Source organism: Sander vitreus, chromosome 1, assembly GCF_031162955.1.
Source record: "Sander vitreus isolate 19-12246 chromosome 1, sanVit1, whole genome shotgun sequence".
Lineage (NCBI taxonomy): Eukaryota > Metazoa > Chordata > Actinopteri > Perciformes > Percidae > Sander > Sander vitreus.
The window spans coordinates 22,210,210-22,228,885 of record NC_135855.1 but is presented as its reverse complement, the minus strand read 5'-3'; the positions used below and the strand labels follow the sequence as shown (position 1 = coordinate 22,228,885).

The window sequence follows — 18,676 nt, the reverse complement described above, 5'->3', positions numbered from 1 at the left end:
AATGTCCTTTTAGGTTTGTGAAGTGACCTTGGGTGAAGTGACCTTGGGCGCTTTAAATAAAATGTATTATTATTATTACAAACACTAACAGTAGCCAGTCAGAAACAGCTAGCAATTTAACATTCAAATCTATTTTTCATTCAAATCTAAATCTATAATCGAATTGTTCCAACGGAAAACAAAAGGATTACACACACACACACACACACACACACACATATACAGAAAAGTATTTTGGTGATGACAAACGACTTGAAGAACGACACCTACTGCAGAATGGAAATAAGTTTACAACCTTTGAAAGTTAGCGAGAGCCCTTTGTTGATGCTTACAAGAGTATAGGTTAGAAGAGTATAGGTTTGCTATCGCCTGTCTTGCGAATAAATAGCAATTTTGAGAAACGCAACCCCATATCGCGCTGCGTTTTGAGGAGGTGTGAGAATCCTGTAGCCTGCAGTAAACAGTACAACGTCACAGCCTCTATCGCCGCTTCCACAAGAAAGTTTTAAAATACCAAACACAAGCCCTGAACTGCCCTGGAGTTTGTGAAACAGCTAAATGTTTCCCAAACAACAAAGCACAGTTGATATATTTTGATCATCTCTTTTCTTTCTCCGTGAAATGAAGCTGCCTTCAGGTGCAGTAGGAAACGTTGTGTTCTATAAACAATCTGACGAAAAACTGTTAGGCCTACTGTGAAATATAAAGTCTACTTGTGCTACAGTGGGGGGTTAAAGAACACAACAGGACGTCGCGGCGATTGCTTTTTTGTTTTGTAAATCTGAACGCAGCTTCACGTAGTACAGAGCTCATTTACCATGATGATCTGACGTTCTGTTTCCGTGAAGGCAGCACGGAGCTGCGCCAAACAAAGCTGACAGAAGCACAGAAGATGCCCGTCTCGTCTAGTCGCAGTGCCGTGAACTGGCAGGTTTTAATGTTGCAAACCACTGTTTTTTAGTAGTCTAAATTGTAAACATGTATTGTTATTGTGAATCTTTGGTTTAAACTAGCTTTCAAACCAACGCCCCCCAAGGGCACCTCAACGCCCCCCTTTCCAATATATTGCTTCCAACGCCCCCCATTAGCTTCTGAACGCCCCCGTTGAGAAACACTGGTCTACAGTAAAGTGTTGCACATTGTGATATCACAAAATCTAGACGGATAAAAAAATTGTCCCGGGCCGTTATATCAGCCAATATTACCAATTGTAGACGGTATCGGGGGTACATGTCAGCCCAAAATGTAGCAAGAAATGTCAGTACAAAGATATGTTTGAGGTCATTTAGAAACAGTGTCTCCATTGCATAGTTTATCATGTTCCCAATTCTTAAAACAAAATTGTGTGTTATATAAAAAAAAAAAGAATATCTGCCTATAATAATAATACATTTTATTTATATAGTGCTTTTCATTGTACTCAAAGACACTTTACAATAAAACCAACACATAAAACAAGCATATTAAAAGCAATTAAAAACAATAAAACCAGTAAATATCAGGTGAGAAATGCAAGACTATTGTATGTGGAAAGCTAATCTGAAGAGGTGTGTTTTGATTAGTGTTTTGAATGTGTCCAGGTCAGTACAGTCACAGTACAGTACAGTACAGTGTGTATGGGTATTATATACTAATTGTTGTAACTCTCGACCAGTACCAGTCAGGCTCTAATTACTGCACTATAGAGTAAGTTGTAAGCAAGAATAGCCAGAGAGAGGACAGCTTTATCAACCTTATACCTTTGCTGATCCCGGAGCATGTACATGCACAGAACAGAATGTTAAAACCTCAAAATATAGAGGATGGGCCATGGCCTTTGGTTTTAAAACCACATTATCAAAACAGGGTAGCTTCATTATTCACCACAATGTCTCCACTGCTTGCTTGTTGCTATGGGGACAGACACAACTATCCGCATTTGCTTTTTGTTGGGTACCAGTGCCATACCCTGTTGGCCTGGAGTGGGACCTGGCCTGCTCTCTACCACCACGTGACTCATCCATGGACTCGTCCAGTTTACATGCCACAGGCTGATGTAACTTAGATAAGCTGTATGTTGTTGTTTTTCTCTTTAGGGCCACCAGTATTGAAAATTCATCAATGATGTCACCCAAAGGGTGAAAAGTAAAGTGAGATCATCTGCCAAAATGATTCTGTAATCTCTGGTTTAGTGGCGCAAGGATCATGTAGTGAAAATGTGAGAAAAACAAAGCTTGGTAATAGAACATCCCAGCAGCTGTCATCATGGGTGTGGATTGAGAGGCATATGTGATCCTAACTTGAGTATTATAAATTGCAGCCTTACAAGTTTGGTAACATGAATGAGATGCCTTGGTTTTTACAAAAGAACACTATGTACCATGACATTATAGCATAAATAACCATCCAAACCTTCAGAGGCCCCTCACCAGCCATCCATCTCTATCCTAACATGAAACTTATATAATGATCCCTGAGAGACTGCTTGCATGGTCTCTCAACTGTTGCTTATCCATTACAGTAGCTATGTGTTCTACAAATAGCTGTAAATAATTTATGCAGTAAATGATCAACCTGCCCTTGAATCTGACCAGACCCTGAAAGTCATTGAAAAGAATGTGAGAGTAATTGAACATGGCCATCCGGGAAAGGCTGGTTCTTCTCTCACTGTTGTAAACTTTGTTGTGTATGTGACTTATTTTATTAGACTTGATGGTTCTGCAGTGCCATTGTTTCATTGTTTTAAGGAATGCTCTGCTTCTTGTCAATACCATTAGGAAACCATATTTTCCAAGTCAGCCAGTCAGTCAAGTTTGTGCTGTGAATCAAATCATTGACCTGCTCAAAACTGTGTTTCCTGCACTGACCCACTTACAGTAACTGCATGTTGACATTAAACCAGTATCATAAGCAGGAGCAGATGAGGTATTTGCCCTTTGGTTTCCTGCACACTGCACAAGATACATTACTTTTAGATATTCTTTGTTTGAGTCAGAGGTGGCAATGTTAAAGCATCTACACATTTTGATCAGTAGTTCATATTTTTTTTTACTTAATGTGAACGTATTCATAAGAAATACATGTTGTTGTTTTTTTACTGCTATTGCATGTCAAACATACAGGCACTTTACATTAAATACTGTTAGTTCAAGTTTAGGAGTCAAGACATTGGTCAAGTCTCGGTTTGGTATTCTTGGCCAGACTTTGGCAGACTCACACTGTGGTCAAGCGTACAGTGGTAACTGTCCCCATGGCCCTAAGGTCTCCAGGTCAGGGAACTTGGGAAGCTCCACTTCGCACCGCCGTCTGCTGGATGGAGACAGACAGTGTCTAGTTTTATTGGTGGCCATATGTTGTTGACACTGAACAGTTACTGTATGCGATTAAATCCACATTCTTTGGGTCAGTTGTTTTACTTAGCCATTTCTTTGGTTTCTCCTCAGCTTGACCCTTTCGCTCAAACTAAAACAGTGATGGACATTTTTTGATAGATGTTTAATATTTCAGATAGAAGGAAGGTGGAGTTGATTTGCAAAATATCTTTTAGCCTAGATCATGCACGGATAGTGTCATTTGGCACCTGTAGGTAAAGTTTATCTAAATGCCACGAAACCTTTGTACAGTGGCCCTTTGTTAGAGTTGAGGTTTTACATTTAGTTGTGAATCTCTAATCTGCATGGACATTTCCTCTGGCATTTATTATCTAGCGAGGGGTGGGTTTATCAGGAGATGAACAGGTGTCGTTGACGTCTGGGTCTATTGTTATTCTGTCCTTTGAGGCCCCACCTGATATGTCTTCTTCCTTTTGAAGGTGTCACTAGAATAAATGCCTCTGTCTGGGGAAAAACAGATTGGATTCAGCAGCAACACCATTCTTAATGACTTCCACAGCCAAAACACTTGACGTTTAGCATTCTTTCAACCGTAGTTTATTCAAGGGGGATTTAGCGGCTCGCTGTCTCAAACTGCTCTCCACCATGCCCTGGTGAGGAAAATGACGTACTGCGTAACCCTTGTATATCTTGGAAATGTCCAACTCTTGACTTACCGTAGTTTTGTTTACTTTGTTTTGGAACATTTATGTTACTTGTACATCATGTTGTTACACAGTTATGGCCTATAGATGCCATGATGGGTTTGTTTATTAGTCTGACTTTCAACATTTCTTCTCGGTTTGTTTTACGTGACTGAAGACTAAACACATTGTTAGAGTTTTCATGGTTTCAGGATGCAAGTAGTTTTCCTAACAATACACTGACTCATGTTGAATTGCATACAGTAAATGAGGTGATGGATTGTGTACCGGTCAGTCATGCACTCCCACAGACAAATGCATGTGTACAGCTGTCCATATTTACGACAGCAGTGTATAAATAATTGCACTCCGACACCCAGTCAACACTCAACGGCTACATGAAAGTACACACTCCCTTCAGTGACAACAGTCTCTGAGAGACACAGTTGACACGTGTGATGCTGTATGGCGGTCCAGCTGATGTTTGGAGGCCGCAGTCAATCATCATACTGTGAAACTTGGGATCATGTCCCACAGTTCAAAAAAAGATCCCAAATCCTGATAGCTTCATTCATTTGACCTGTAGACAGCATGTTCTTCTTTCTGTCTCCCCTTGTGGTTTTTCCTTCTTGTTTTTCCAACCTTTCTCCTTCAACTCTGCATTCTTGCTCTTCACTAGTCACACAGCCAGTAGGGTCTGATACTGCTATACTCCCTCCTTCCCCTTTATCTTCACTTCCTACTTTCGTTCTCTCCTTTCTCCTCTCCTTCCCTGTCCTCCTCCTTGCCCATCTGTCTTGTGGCTGTCTCTGTGTATTATCATATTGGGAAGAGATGACCTCGGTCAAAATGACCTGCACATATCTGACCAGTGGAGCCAGGCAGAGTATAGATAGCATAGCCAAATCACACACAGATCCCGTCTCTCTCCTCTCCCCCCCCACACACACACACACACACACACACACACACACAGAACACACACGCCCACACAACATCTGCCGCAAGACATGTAACACACTCCTGTGACAGAAATGTATTGCCAGACTAGTCAAAGGGCTTCACTTGTTTTTATTATATTTGTCATGTTTTGTTCTGCTCCATCCTTAAAATCTGACCTCCTGGCAGTCAGTCTCGAGACCATGTGTTCCACAGTCCAATGCCAAGGTTGGTCACAACATGTCTAGCCACAACACGATTTGTCATTTCATCCAGTGTTTTTTCTGGCCTAATTCCCATACTCAATTTAAATCGGTAGGCTTGGTTACTTTGATGATAGCAACGTCAGTGTAATCATCTCTATTTCTGGGGAGAAAACAGTCCATCCAAACAAAGTCCCATTAAAGCAATATTGCGTAACAGCGTGGTAAATTTTGCGGTTTGGTGCCCCTACAGTGTCGGAGTGCAATTATTTATACACTGCTGTCATAAATATGGACAGCTGTACACGTGCATTTGTTCAAATTGCATTACTTATGATGATCAAAAACGAGCGAGTCAACAACTTTGCTACCACAGCCAACCATCAAGCAAGTGCAACAATACAAGACAAAAAAAGCCAGCTAGTATTACTAGTCCAACAGCAAAAATGCCAGCTCGCCATCTATCTCGCAGCCAAAAGCTCTCGTCAACAACTAAAATCCAGTCCAAGATTTTCTCTTACTTGGCAGCCTCTTGCTCGGCCACTCTCTCTTCTTAGCTTCCTTCGTCGTCGTCATCCTCTTCGGTCTCTTCGCCTCTGCATGATCTCCATAGGTACTGCTGAACCTGGTTCCGTTGCCCTCCCCGCTAGCATCCCCGCCCTGGGCCTGAAAACCTACTCAAGGCAGAGCAGCCTGAGGACATCATAAGGAAAACTAGAAAACATTTACTCCTTAAAATATGATCAGTTTTACCAAAATCAGTGAAATGCCATAAAGTGTTACACATTTCTCACAGCAGATCGTAGCCGCATGTAAGTTACATCCCTTTTTTGTTGGCTTCTTTCATTAGCCAGCAGTATATCCTAGTCTCTTTCTTTGAACACCTTGAAAACCCATGACAATCTGCTGAACTCAGCAGTGTAACGTTTCCTGGAAAAAAAAAAAGTGGTTTAATTTTTGTAATCTAATATCAGAAGAAAAGAAGCAGGAGCTTGCTTCAGCATTTGTGTAATAAGTCGGAGCGTGTTTACATTTTTTCAAGATGTATATCTAAGTTTTTCTTCAATTACATTTTTATGATTTAATTCTGTTGTAAGTCTTAACAACAAAGTATATCTAAATCATAATGACACAATGAGTAGAGGAATAACTCCCGCACGTTACCAGTGCTGCATGTTAACTGCTTTATGGACATGAGCTCTCTGTTCACTGTCGGTCCTCCGAGCTCTCCTCTCTTTTGGCTTCTGGCATATCACACTGGGAATAGAGCTGTTTTGGTTCTGTCTGCTGTAATTACAGTAACCCGTCTAGTTCTCATTTTTCAAAGGCAAACTGTGAAGTTATAATGTTAACCACTGTGTTGGGCTGGGCTCAGGGGAGCGAAATCAGAAGCTAATCAAATAACAGGCGTTAGCCTTACACATGGCCTTCAGACTCTACTGGGAGATGGACGGTTGGTAAATGTTGGTTTGTGGCCGGTCATTTATTGGCTGCAGTGCTTCTGTTGAGGCCGTGTTATTTGTGGTGTGATATTGTGTCTCCAGCATTGCTCTTCTGTGTTTGCCACAGTACAGTATGGGCCAGCATTAATGCTGAGCACTGTATGTTCCCTATGGTTTCTGTTTTTGTAAGTAGCAGGTGCTTTACTCTTCAGCCCGCATTAATGAAAAACAACACGACTGCTTCCAAATACATCCAGTCACAGAAGGAAAGAGAGGTGGTCCGTTGCTCCATTAGGGTTATTTTCTGTTAAAGTTACGACTTATAAGGAATGATGGATTTCCCTTTAAATCCCACAGCTGACTTTTTGGTTTTGTTTTTCCACTTCTCCACAGCATTTTGGCAAACTCCTTTTCAAGGGGCACTCACTGCAGCCCAAATTCCTTCTTGATGCAAATACCCAATGAGAAAATAAAGTTGCAGTAACCCTGACTGCCCACAAGTAGAGGGCTGCAACGATTAGGATCCAGTGGGTAATGCAGGACTGAACACAAATATTTCAGGCAGAGGATATATTTACTCTAGGCAGAAGCAGCTCTCAGTAGAAACAATTTGAATATAAGAGACTGTTATTTTAGCACTGTATGCGGCTTAACTTTTATTTAGTAGCTTTAAGTTTGGAAACATCATATTCTGCACAACTCTCTCAACTCTCCAATGAAGCTACTGTATATGATGTTTACACTGAGTAAAACATGAAGTGTTGGGTAAAATATATATACCCAAGACGTAATGTTTTTTTTTTTTTATGTCTTTACAGTTTTGTTATATTGAAAGGTGGCCCATAAAATAATTGATTTCTCTAGATTAAAAACATTGTTATGGGCAGGAGTGGGTTGGCACATTTGAACAAGTGCACACACAGACCTCTGCTTTAAAGACATAGTTAGCTATTTAATTTTGCTTTTTCACGTCCTGACTCTGTGCAGAAATTGGCTGCTGGGGTGAACCAGTTTGCCTACACCTGCATTCAGGACCATCCCATCTGGACCAACCAGCAGTTCTGGGAAGCCACTTTCTACAGCGAGGTCCAGAGTCAGATCCGATCCCTTTATCTCAACACCCCAGACGGAAAAGACGGCATTACTGCCCAGCTAAAGGTAAGACACAAAAAGTGACCAATATAAGTAATTATTGCTTGAGAATTCATATAAAGTCTGTTTAACCCTTTTTAGAGATTAAAAGATTCAACAACAGAAAAGTAAAAAGTAATTTTTCAAGCAAACATGTCTTATTTCCAGTATTTCTTTTCTTTGTCTTATGCGATAAACAGTTGCAGTAAACTGAATCTCTTGGGCTTTAAACTGTTGGTTGGACAAAACAAGAGATTTATAGCGTAACTCTCGCCAAAATGCAACCTAGGGTCTTTTTGTGAATGTACCCGAGTCAAACTTTCATTTAAAAGCATATTTAGGACGGATTCGCCACTTTTAAGATTTGCCGTATTTTGGCGAGAGTTACGCTTTAAAGACATACTGTAGCCTTGGGGTTTTATGGATAGATGGATATTTATTTTTGATTCTGTTAATATTTGTCTTTATTTGTGAAATATGGAATAGTTTTCCAAAATATTCAAATAAAAAAAGTTGAAGAGAGAGAGAAAAGAGAAAACATGATGGGGGAAAGTCATCCTCTGGTTGAACCACTCTGCAGGTCAACACTCATCAGGCATCATTGCGTTTTAAGGGGTCAAGCCTAAGAAAAAAGTCTGTCAAATTCGAAGCGTTTGCTCTGTCCTCTCCAGGATGCGAGCCCCAAGCCTGCAGCGGGCAGAGATGAGGAGCACACAGCCATGGACCTGGCAGCAGAGCAGCTGCGTTCGTGGCCCGGCCTGAGCAAGGAGAAGCAGCATGAGCTGGTTAAGAATGAGGAGAGCACTGTGTTCAGCCAGGCCATCCACTACGCCAGCCTCATGGTTTACCTGCTAGTTCCTTTGGACACCAGCAAGATCCGGCTGCTCCGCAACGCCCCTGTCGCCGACTGGGAGAGCGGCAGCAACAGCATCGTCACAAACAGGTCAGCAGAACAACAGCATGATGTATTTCACTATCTAACTAGAGTAAATATGTTGTTTAACGTTTTTCATGTGTCCTTACTGTCCAATGAGATCAAACACTACACCAGAATATAGTTTTCCTTGTTCAGTATTTGTAAGGTAGAAAAATCAACCTTATCTGGAGGAAACCTCAAGGTAAGGTTTCATGATTTGGGAGTTATGTGTACCTCTCTTAATAAGGTGATGATAAGTTTGTGGGTGGATGTGGCGTAACTCACAGTCTACATGATACCTTCCTATCTAGCCAAATGGAACACAGTACCTCTTCTTTCCGGCCTACATCCATCCTGTGGGCTTACATCGCTACTGCACAAAACAGAGTGAGGCTCATTCACCTCTGTTGGGAAGTTTAAAACCCTCAGGGCATCTTGAATGGGGCTATACTGTACTTACCCAAACCAAACAAAATTGCAGTGGAAGTGATTTCCCGTGCTCTGCAGTAACTGGAGTGAAATAAATCTGGGAAGATCCCTCATGTATGTCTTTTCTTAGAATTGAAAGGCATGCAGCCAAAAAAAGTCTTGTTCCAAATGTTAGGCTTTGTTACCAAATAGAAAGAAGAACACATTGTTATTAGTTTGATTTTTGTTATGTACAACATTTAAGCTTTAGTAAATGTTTGGTTTAAATTTCACATTTAATTTCTGAAAGAACAAAATGTTTATTTTAATCTTTGTTTTGTTTCTATTTTAAATGAGAAGACAGAAACGCTGCTGCCAAGAATTTGTTTGTGTGGAAATGTTCTCTCATTTTTCTTTCATTTTTGCCCCAGACTTGTTTGTTTCTTTCTCACAGATGAATAACTATGAATCCAGAGGGAAGCTTGCATCACCGTTTCATATGAAACATTCTTCTTGGCTTAGAGTCTGAGCGATTGATCAAGGCCTCAATACTAAGCTCATGCTAGGCTGCAAATCACTTTCACTTTCACTGCTCTTTATCACAGTGCATCTTCAAATCCATTTCTGTCAACACATAACTCTCAGATCAAATCTCCTCCTGGGACATGCTGGCGTGACCTTTCTCAGTTTCATTGTGTCATGGTGTGTGTTTTACAGCATTGCTGGTAGCGTCGCAGAGAGCTTTGACACAGAAAGCGGGTTTGAGGACTCGGAGAACAGCGATGTGGCCAACTCTGTGGTCAGGTTTGTTGCCCGCTTCATTGACAAGGTGTGCACAGAGAGTGGAGTCACCCAGGAACACATCAAGAGCCTGCACAGCATGATCCCAGGTACAGCGCTCACAGTGTTTATTCACACTGCTGCTGTTCTAATTCCCTCAGCTTTAGGCAGAGTAACCCTTGCATGTGTATATTCTCAGCTCAGACCAACAGAGGATTAACTCCTGATATGTTCAATGGCCTTAAAATCTGTAAATACACACTGTGGTTGTAAGACCGTGTGGACATACATGCGTTTCTCTGTACCAGCTCTGTGTGTGCATATGGTAGCTGACCCAAACTTGTGACCCACAGGCATTGTAGCTATGCAGATGGAGGCTCTGGAGGCAGTTCACAGAGAGAGCCGGAGGTTGCCTCCCATTCAGAAGGTGAGTGTTGCTCTATTCTTGGCTGCTGGGGCTTCGGCTGTCTGTACAGTATATATACAGTGTTAGACTTTAAAACCTAGACCCACATGTCCAAAACTGTCACAAAGTAAATGTCATCAGCTTCACAGTATGTGCCGATCTCATCTAAACTTAGCACAAAAAGTAAGGAAATTTGTGTTTGGTAGATTATTTTTCTGTGGTAACAATGCTTTTTGGCAATATATCTTATACCGTTGGAAAGCCTGTTTAGTTCCCTTTCAAGTGGTGCCCCATTTGTAAGGAACATGCATTTGTGGGATGAGCAGCAGCGCTGAGTATTTGGGTTGCGCCCATGAAGAATTTTCCAAATCTTCTCTGCCAGTGCCAAACAGCTTATTCTGCCATTGACTCGTTTGGTGGATTGGATGATTGAATTTTGAAGAAACAAGACATATTGGCAATTTAACAATTTATTCATTTCACAAACAGGAGCCTCAGTAGCGTGTGGAAGAACCATACACAGCCACAACATCCTGGCACCTCCTCCTCATGCTGGTCACCAGCCTGGTCACACACTGCTGTGGGATGGCATCCTATTCTTCAACCAGCATTTGTCACAAGTCAGCCAATGTGATTGTGTTGGTCATTCTGGCACGAACAGCACGCCCAAGCTGATCCCACAAGTGTTCAATGGGGTTGAGGTCAGGACTGCTGGCAGGCCATTCCATCCTCTCCACTCCCACATTCTGGAGGTAGTCTCTGATAAACCCCGCCCTGTGGGGGCGAGCGTTGTCATCTTGGAGGATAGAGTTCGGTCCCAGACTGTAGAGATATGGGATTGCCACTGGTTGCAGAATCTCATCTCTATATCTCTTTGCGTTGAGATTGCCTCCAATGATGATAAGCCTCAAAACAAGTGTCAATAGCAACAGCAAAATAACCTGTTTGGCAATGGCAGAGAAGATTTGGCAGATTTTTCATGGGCGCAACCCACATACTCAGCGCTGCTGCTCATCCCACAAATGCATGTTCCTTACAAATGGGGCACCATTTGTAAGGGAACTAAACAGGCTTTCCAACGGTATAAGATATATTGCCAAAAAGCATTGTTACCAAAGAGAAATAATCTACCAAACACAAATTTCCTTACTTTTTGTGCTAAGTTTATTTTTTTTCCCACTCGTCACTTTCAAGTTGCACTTTCAGATTTGACCAGTTGGTCTTTTGGACCTTGCTTGGCTATATGTCTGCCAGCTCTTGGTAATTCCTCTCGCACACACTCATACACACAGACAAACACCATGCCAGTACTGCCTTGGGAGCAAGCTGGAGACCGTGGTGAGCAGTCTGGGCAGATTGTCTGCTGTACTTTGTGGTTAACCTCTAACACGTTTACGTGTTGGACAAAGATTTCACCCTGGCCTGCTAGCTGTAAGCAGCATGCCAAATAATACTAAAACATATGTAAACAACACTGACACACTATTCATGACAAGTTGGAATAGTAGTAGTAATGGTGGCAATAACATGAAGAAGAAAAACAATGAATACATTTAAGGTGCAGCTTTTATAGGAAGCCGAGCTTGCAGCAGTAATGAGGTGCAGAGGGACTCTTCTTGGTCTCACTATCCATTCAAGGATGGATTCAAGAAGCTCTTATTATCTTCTGGCCAGACCTCAACTCCCCCAGGTTGGCTGTGGCCTTAATGGGAAATGCTGTGAATGATCTAATGTCCCTCTTCGTTCATATTTGTGACAGTGGAACAACTGAGTATTTATCTACTGGCTTTGGAGGCCAGAAGGAGCTGAAGCCACAGGGTACAGACTTGACTGTTGTTAGTTACAGTTCATACTAGGGGTGAAATGGTACAAAAAATTAACGGTTCGGTATGTACCTCGGTTTTGGGGTCATGGTTTGATGTGTTTTCATTAACGGGGAAAATAAAAAAAGTGCAGAAAATAACTTCTTTTTTTGTTTTCATTCAACAGTGGCTCATTGGCCATAATTAAGGTAACATTTTAGAGCAATCAAATAACAGAACATTTTGACAATAAAAAAAAACAATATATAAGACGTGTTAGTAATGCACCATCATAAGACTCTATTGAAAATTCTGAACTGAATAAAATGCAATCGTAAAGTCACAGTGTAGCGGGGCTCAAGCACTTTAACCATATGCTTTACAGTAGTAGGTATTCACTATGACTGAGTACAGTCGCATATCTGCAGCAATATATAGCATTAGTTATCACATGGCCCGGTCTGAATCTGCAGTGAGAGGCTGCCTGAGCGCTGTGGGGAGAAGGACTTGTCTTTGAGTCTGTTTTTGTTTTGTTCTGTTAATCGACACATTTGGGTGATGCCGTCGTAAATTAAATGTTTAAAGTGTTTCTACAGACAGATCTGACTTAAGAACAATGTTGGCATAAGGTATAAAACAAGTCCCTGTCGGCTAACCGGGCTAAGACATGCTACAGGTGACGGACAACAGCTAGTGCACTGCCAAAACTTTGTGTAAAACTCAGAATTTCTGTTCCGTGTGTGCGAATAGTAGACATAAATGGGTCACAGGGCATACCAAACCAATGTCGCATACCGATCTGAAAGTCCTGTACCGAAACGTTTTTTAGTTAATGATCACCTCTGTGATGCATATCCTTTAATGCACGTGTCACACTACGTTTCCTATTCTTCTTTCTTAAGAAGTGCCGTTAACTTCTTCTTTGAAAACAGAAACCAATTCCAAACTCACACAGAAGTATTAAAAGAGATCCTGCATTATTATACAAAATATTTGCTGACAGTGTTTTGTTGTTGAGTCTTTCTCTTGTGTGAGTTTTGAGTTGCACTCTATCCTCGCTCCACTGGAAAAGAACACCTGATAGGAATTGAGAAACTGTTAGTGTTAATAAGCCTTATTCTACAAGTAAAACCGCAACATGTTGGTCAGTGTCCACATGTTTCAATGTCAGAAACAGAAAGGGGATTACAGCGTTCAATAAATTAAATAAACAGAAAGGTTTTATTTGAAAAACAGATCATGTGGCCGGCTGTTTTTGATGATGACGTGCATGTGATGCTTAAATACGTCCAAGGCAGTCATGTGGTGCTGTGATTTGACATTATAATGATGAATTGATTTTCTGGCTTTTTGGAATCTGACACTCTGACGCAAACGCTTTAGCTGAGTCCCTCATTTAGAGAACTTTACAACCAATGAAAAATACCTCAATTTAATCTCAGACGTGCTTCATAGACAGGTATAATTTGTATGCGTCTGTCCCTGCATTTTTTTTCCATCAGCCTAAGATTCTGCGTCCAGCACTGCTTCCTGGAGAGGAGTTGGTTTCAGAGGGGTTGCGGGTGCTTCTGGACCCTGACGGCAGGGAGGAGGCTACTGGGGGCCTCCTGGGGGGCCCTCACATCTTGCCAGCAGAGGGAGCCCTCTTTCTCACCACATACCGCATCATTTTCAAAGGCACCCCCCATGATCCATTGGGTAAATATTGAACCACAGCAACAATAGCTTTTAAGTCGCAATTAAATGAAATATTACGTATTTTTTATTTGTTAGCTAATTTTCAATGTTAATATAATAAATATGCTTTTAAATAAATTGCAGTTCATTTTCGTTTTACACAATGCAGCAATGCATTTTTAGTTATTCATGTTTAGTCATTGCATAACATGATTATTTTCTAATTATTATTATTCATTATTTTCTGTCTAATAAGTGGGTCTGATATATTGAAACCAAACCATCGTTTTCTGCTCAAATAGCAACAGACTACCCTGGTAAATCATACTCATCACTGTAATGATCTTTCTAACCCATTTGAGTTTGGTTCGAGTTAGGTGGGGCGCCCTGGTTCATGTCCCACCATCTGACCTTTGTTGCATGTCTTTTCCTATCTCTCTTCTCCCTCATTCCAGTCAACTATGCAACAAAGGCATGAATGCCAAAAAAAAAGTTATTAGCAGGCAGTCAAGTGTGTTGTGTCAGTAAGATGTTGCATTAATCATCTCAGTAACGTGATGCTGATCTTTGTTCCTGTGTGTGTCCAGTGGGGGAGCAGGCAGTGATCAGAGCTTTCCCAGTGTCCACATTGACCAAAGAGAAGAAGATCAGCATTCAGAACCAGCTGCAGCAGAACATGCAGGAAGGCCTGCAGCTCCGCTCTGCATTATTTCAGGTAAAGGCTAAAGCACACTACACTGTCATGTAAGTCCAGTATAGACACAGGCTACCAAAGATCTTAAATGGATGGGTGGACACGGTGCAGTGTGTTTTAGTCAATGTGGCTTTCCTGAGATTTTAGATTAAATTATAGAAACAACTCATAGCAGCGAAGATGTAGCATCATCAGTGGTTCTGTTCATCAGATATAAAATTTACGTAATTTTATCAACTAAATGCCTTTTCTTAATTCATTGTTCCCTACATTTATAGATGGCCTTAACACATGTTCCTTGTGTCGTTACATTATCAGTTTCACCAATATATTTTACAGCTGATAAAGGTGGCTTTTGATGAGGAGGTGAGCTCAGAGATGGTGGAGATCTTCAGGAAGCACCTGCAGAGGATCCGTTACCCACAGTCCATCTTCAGCTCCTTTGCTTTTGCAGCAGGACAAACAGCACCTCAGCCAATACTTATAAAACAAAAAGAGAGGAACACTGGCTTCAGGTTTGTGGTGCAGCTTTACAACAAGCTCTGGACTGACTGGTTTTTGTAAACAAATTTGCCAAACATCACTAAATTGTGATTTGATGTGTAATCTGAAATTAGTGTAGATAAATACTCAGCAGTTTGTTTTTCCTGTGGAAATGTTGGGGAAAAAAACTCCTGTTTTGATGCTGAAACCGCACACCGTAAATTATGCTGCTGTCTACCCTGTACTCTTCACAGAACACTGTCCAAAACTATTGTCAAGGGAGCAAAGAAGGCCGGAAAGATCACCATGGGCCGTGGCAGCCAGACCACACTGAAGAAGAACGACAGAGGCAGCAGGATGACCTGGCATGAAGATGATGACATTTCAAGTGAGACAAATGACACATTTCCACGGGATGGAGAACAACAAACTAAAGAAAATGTTAAAAGATTCCAAAATGTAATTCACCTTTGTATGTGCGTGTGTTTCAGTATCCGATGACGGTGAGCCGCCGCCCAGCAGCACTTTGCGAGCATCAGAGAAGTCCACCATGGAGCAGCTGGTGGAGCAGTCCTGTTTCCGTGACTACCAGCGTCTGGGCCTGGGCACCATAACCGCCAGCTCATCTCGCTCCAAGTCAGGCGAGCAGTTCAGGATCACAGCCGTGAACAGACTCTACTCTCTCTGCCGCAGGTACACACCTCACAGGCAGGATACTTGCTAAAGTTAAATTATTCTATCAGCAAATAAATGTGCCTCAAGAAAGTCCAGAAACCTGCTGATCTGTGCTGATTCTACTACTATTAGCACAGCTGTGCTGAGCACATTAGTTTCCAGGATTTGTAGCCCTGCTGGAAGCTTTATAAGCCTCAATATCTCAAAAGGCCAGTGGGGGGGAGAGTCCTTTACCTGGCAGACAGATGTTTGACATATCAATTGAGACAGCTAGATTTAAATTCAGCCTGTTATACAAAAACACACACACTGTAACTAATACAATCATAATCCCACTCTGATGTTTGCTGTAAATTCAGTAAGAGACCATTTATTCAGCTGCATCTCTGCGTGTAATCTAATTCCTTTGCTGTGGTTTATTAGTGGTAGACCATCCATTTTTCTTAATATTTGTGTGTTTGAGATTTCTATTCTGTCTCTGTCCATCAGTTACCCGGGGCTGTTGGTGGTTCCTCAGGCAGTACAGGACAGCAGTTTACACAAAGTGGCCCGCTGCTACAGACACAACCGTCTGCCTGTTGTGTGTTGGAAACATCCTCGCACTAAAGCCGTGCTGCTCCGCTCAGGAGGCTTCCACGGCAAGAGTGTGGTGGGATTGTTCAAGTCCCAGAATCCCTCCTCAACAGGTGCATTCACAGCAGCATAGAGATGTTTGTTTTATATTCACAGCTGTTCTTTCTTTTATGTTTAACGTGTTCCCTTAGCTAACTGACCTCCAGGAATAACAGCTAACTAAAGACTATTTTGCAATTTTTTTTGTTTGTGGAATTGAAGTTATCGCAACTGTTTACATAATTTATACCACTTGTGCAGCTTTGCCTCTCAAACCTTTTGATGGTTAGCCTATAAAACACTTGACCTGTAATTCGAACTGATTTTTCAAATTATTATTTTCTGTCTGAATTACGTGTTTGTGTTTTGCATTTAGCTCCTGCCTCATCCTCAGATTCGTCCAGTAGTCTTGAACAAGAGAAGTACCTGCAAGCCATCCTCAGCTCCATCCCTATTTACTTCAAAATTAACGGAAACAACACCCTGTCCAACCGCTCCCTCATCGGCCTATCACCAGGTACACTGATCATGTCCAGATCGTATTTTTATTTATTCTGTGATGCTGAACACCACACCTCCCTCCGCTACTTGACCATTTTGATCTGCCTCTGGGATAATTTGGATATTTCTAGATTATAGACCCTTAATATCTAAAAGAACACACTTCATGTGTTACCTTGTTGTGACTTTTGAGTTTTAAGACCTCTGATAAAGCAGTTGGCAACAAGACAATTTGACTTCTGAAAACAGGAAAAGCACAGGTTTAAGAAAAAACAATTAGGCCATAACATTGAGCCTGCAAGCACAGGAGCAGGACTCTGAGACAAGAACACTTACTGTAAATGGAATGCAGCCCTCAATGTTATCAATTACTCCTGTATTTGACAAGTCAAAGTGTTGGGCATGAGAGAGGGCAGAAGACTTTGTTGCCCTGAGGTTGCCATCATAAAATCTAAGATTAGCCAGTGTTTCCTAGTGTTTCTGGTGAACACTATCACCATTTAAATATCTACGACTTGGATGCTGACACGAACAGTATTTATTTTCATGTCAAAAACTATGGTTACACTTTACTTGAAAGTATCTACATAAGAGTCTTGTGTCATAAACATAACATAAACATTATAAACAAGTCATAAACGTTTATGACACAACGCTTCTTTTAGTAAGTATCATTCGGTTTTTGTTATGACAAGTTATGGTTAGGGTTACGGTTCATGTGTCATGACTGTGTAATGACAGTGTCATGTGTTCATGACTGTGTCATGTCACTCTTATGTAGATACCTTCAAATAAAGTGTTACCAAAACTATTAATGACTTCCATATGACATGAACACAGCTTTACTCTAACATGACTATAATTATACTTCTATACAGTAATTTCAACGTAACAGTTGGATTGCTGAAGTCTGCAGGGAGCCAGTAAGCAGTGCCTGTGAGGCTGAACTCTGGGATCATTAGTTCCCTCAAACCAAACCTACGTCACCTGACTGCCCGTGCTCCTACCTGACCTGTATTTGCTGATGCGATGGCCTCGGCTCTGCCGTGGGAAAAACTTTGTTTGTTTGCAAGGGACAAGAGGCCACGTAGAGTTCATTTCTTCTGATAAAGAGAAAAATTGCAGTTGCTCTGGTCCGCAGCTATTTTTCACCTACTTATCTGTGTGTGTGTGTGTGTGTGTGTGTGTGTGTGTGTGTGTCAAAGAGAGAGACTGTGGGAGAAATACTGTATCTGATAATTGGTAACATTTGGAAGGACATTTGTACAATAAAAGGTTATGTAAGAATCACAGGACAACCTGGGGTCACTGTCAAGCACATCCATCTCCTCTGACTTCACCCCCTCCTGCCTGTATCCTGAACATACTGGACAACATACAGTACACTGTACTGGACTGAAGCTGGGTCCAGGATGCTCACATACAGGCGCACACACACTCATTTACTCATTTAACCATTATGTAGCTTGTGTTTAGAGTGATCAGATTAATGGCTCTTAATTAATGCTCAACTCTGCAGTGTCACAATGTTTTCAGACTGAGCCAAAATTCATAACAAATCATTGAAATCGGTTTTGTTTTCTCTTCTAGATGAAGGGAGTGCACATTTGTCATCTTGTCTTGTTTAGGATTTGGTGCGAACACACAAAAAAATAAAATAAAAAAATACTTTCCTGAACGAGTCTCCTAACTAGACAGTTGTAGTAACGTCCTGTGTATTGTGTGAATGTTTTGTCTTAAGGCAGTGACAGGAGGACATACAGGATGTCAAAGATGGCTCCTGTCCATTTAGACCTCCCATTCTCAAACAGCTTTACCAGAGGAGGTGAGTGTTGTACTCTGTTTTCTACTCAACACGTCCACACATGTCTTCCTGCTGCCAGGTGAAATATGAAACACCATAATCTGTAGTTAAGAGTGTTTAAGCATCTTCTAGACTCTTAAGGGAAAGGTTATAAGGCAGGTGTATACATTTTGCTCACATATTAGATATTCACAATAGTTTATGAAGGT

The 18,676-nt window shown here is 41.4% G+C and overlaps 1 protein-coding gene across 4 annotated transcripts in view; it reads left to right on the top strand.

Annotated features, from left to right (window-relative positions):
• The window catches only part of sbf2 (SET binding factor 2), a 110,349-nt gene that overhangs the window by 72,533 nt on the left and 19,140 nt on the right, over positions 1-18,676 (top strand). For all 4 annotated transcript variants that reach the window (XM_078248231.1, XM_078248213.1, XM_078248240.1 and 1 more), the window contains 12 exons: positions 7,566-7,736; positions 8,381-8,652; positions 9,751-9,923; positions 10,167-10,240; positions 13,524-13,719; positions 14,286-14,413; positions 14,732-14,907; positions 15,130-15,263; positions 15,367-15,568; positions 16,040-16,236; positions 16,539-16,679; positions 18,405-18,488. In XM_078248231.1, the coding sequence (XP_078104357.1) occupies positions 7,566-7,736; positions 8,381-8,652; positions 9,751-9,923; positions 10,167-10,240; positions 13,524-13,719; positions 14,286-14,413; positions 14,732-14,907; positions 15,130-15,263; positions 15,367-15,568; positions 16,040-16,236; positions 16,539-16,679; positions 18,405-18,488 (1,948 nt within the window). The remainder of the gene's footprint in view (positions 1-7,565; positions 7,737-8,380; positions 8,653-9,750; positions 9,924-10,166; positions 10,241-13,523; positions 13,720-14,285; positions 14,414-14,731; positions 14,908-15,129; positions 15,264-15,366; positions 15,569-16,039; positions 16,237-16,538; positions 16,680-18,404; positions 18,489-18,676) is intronic.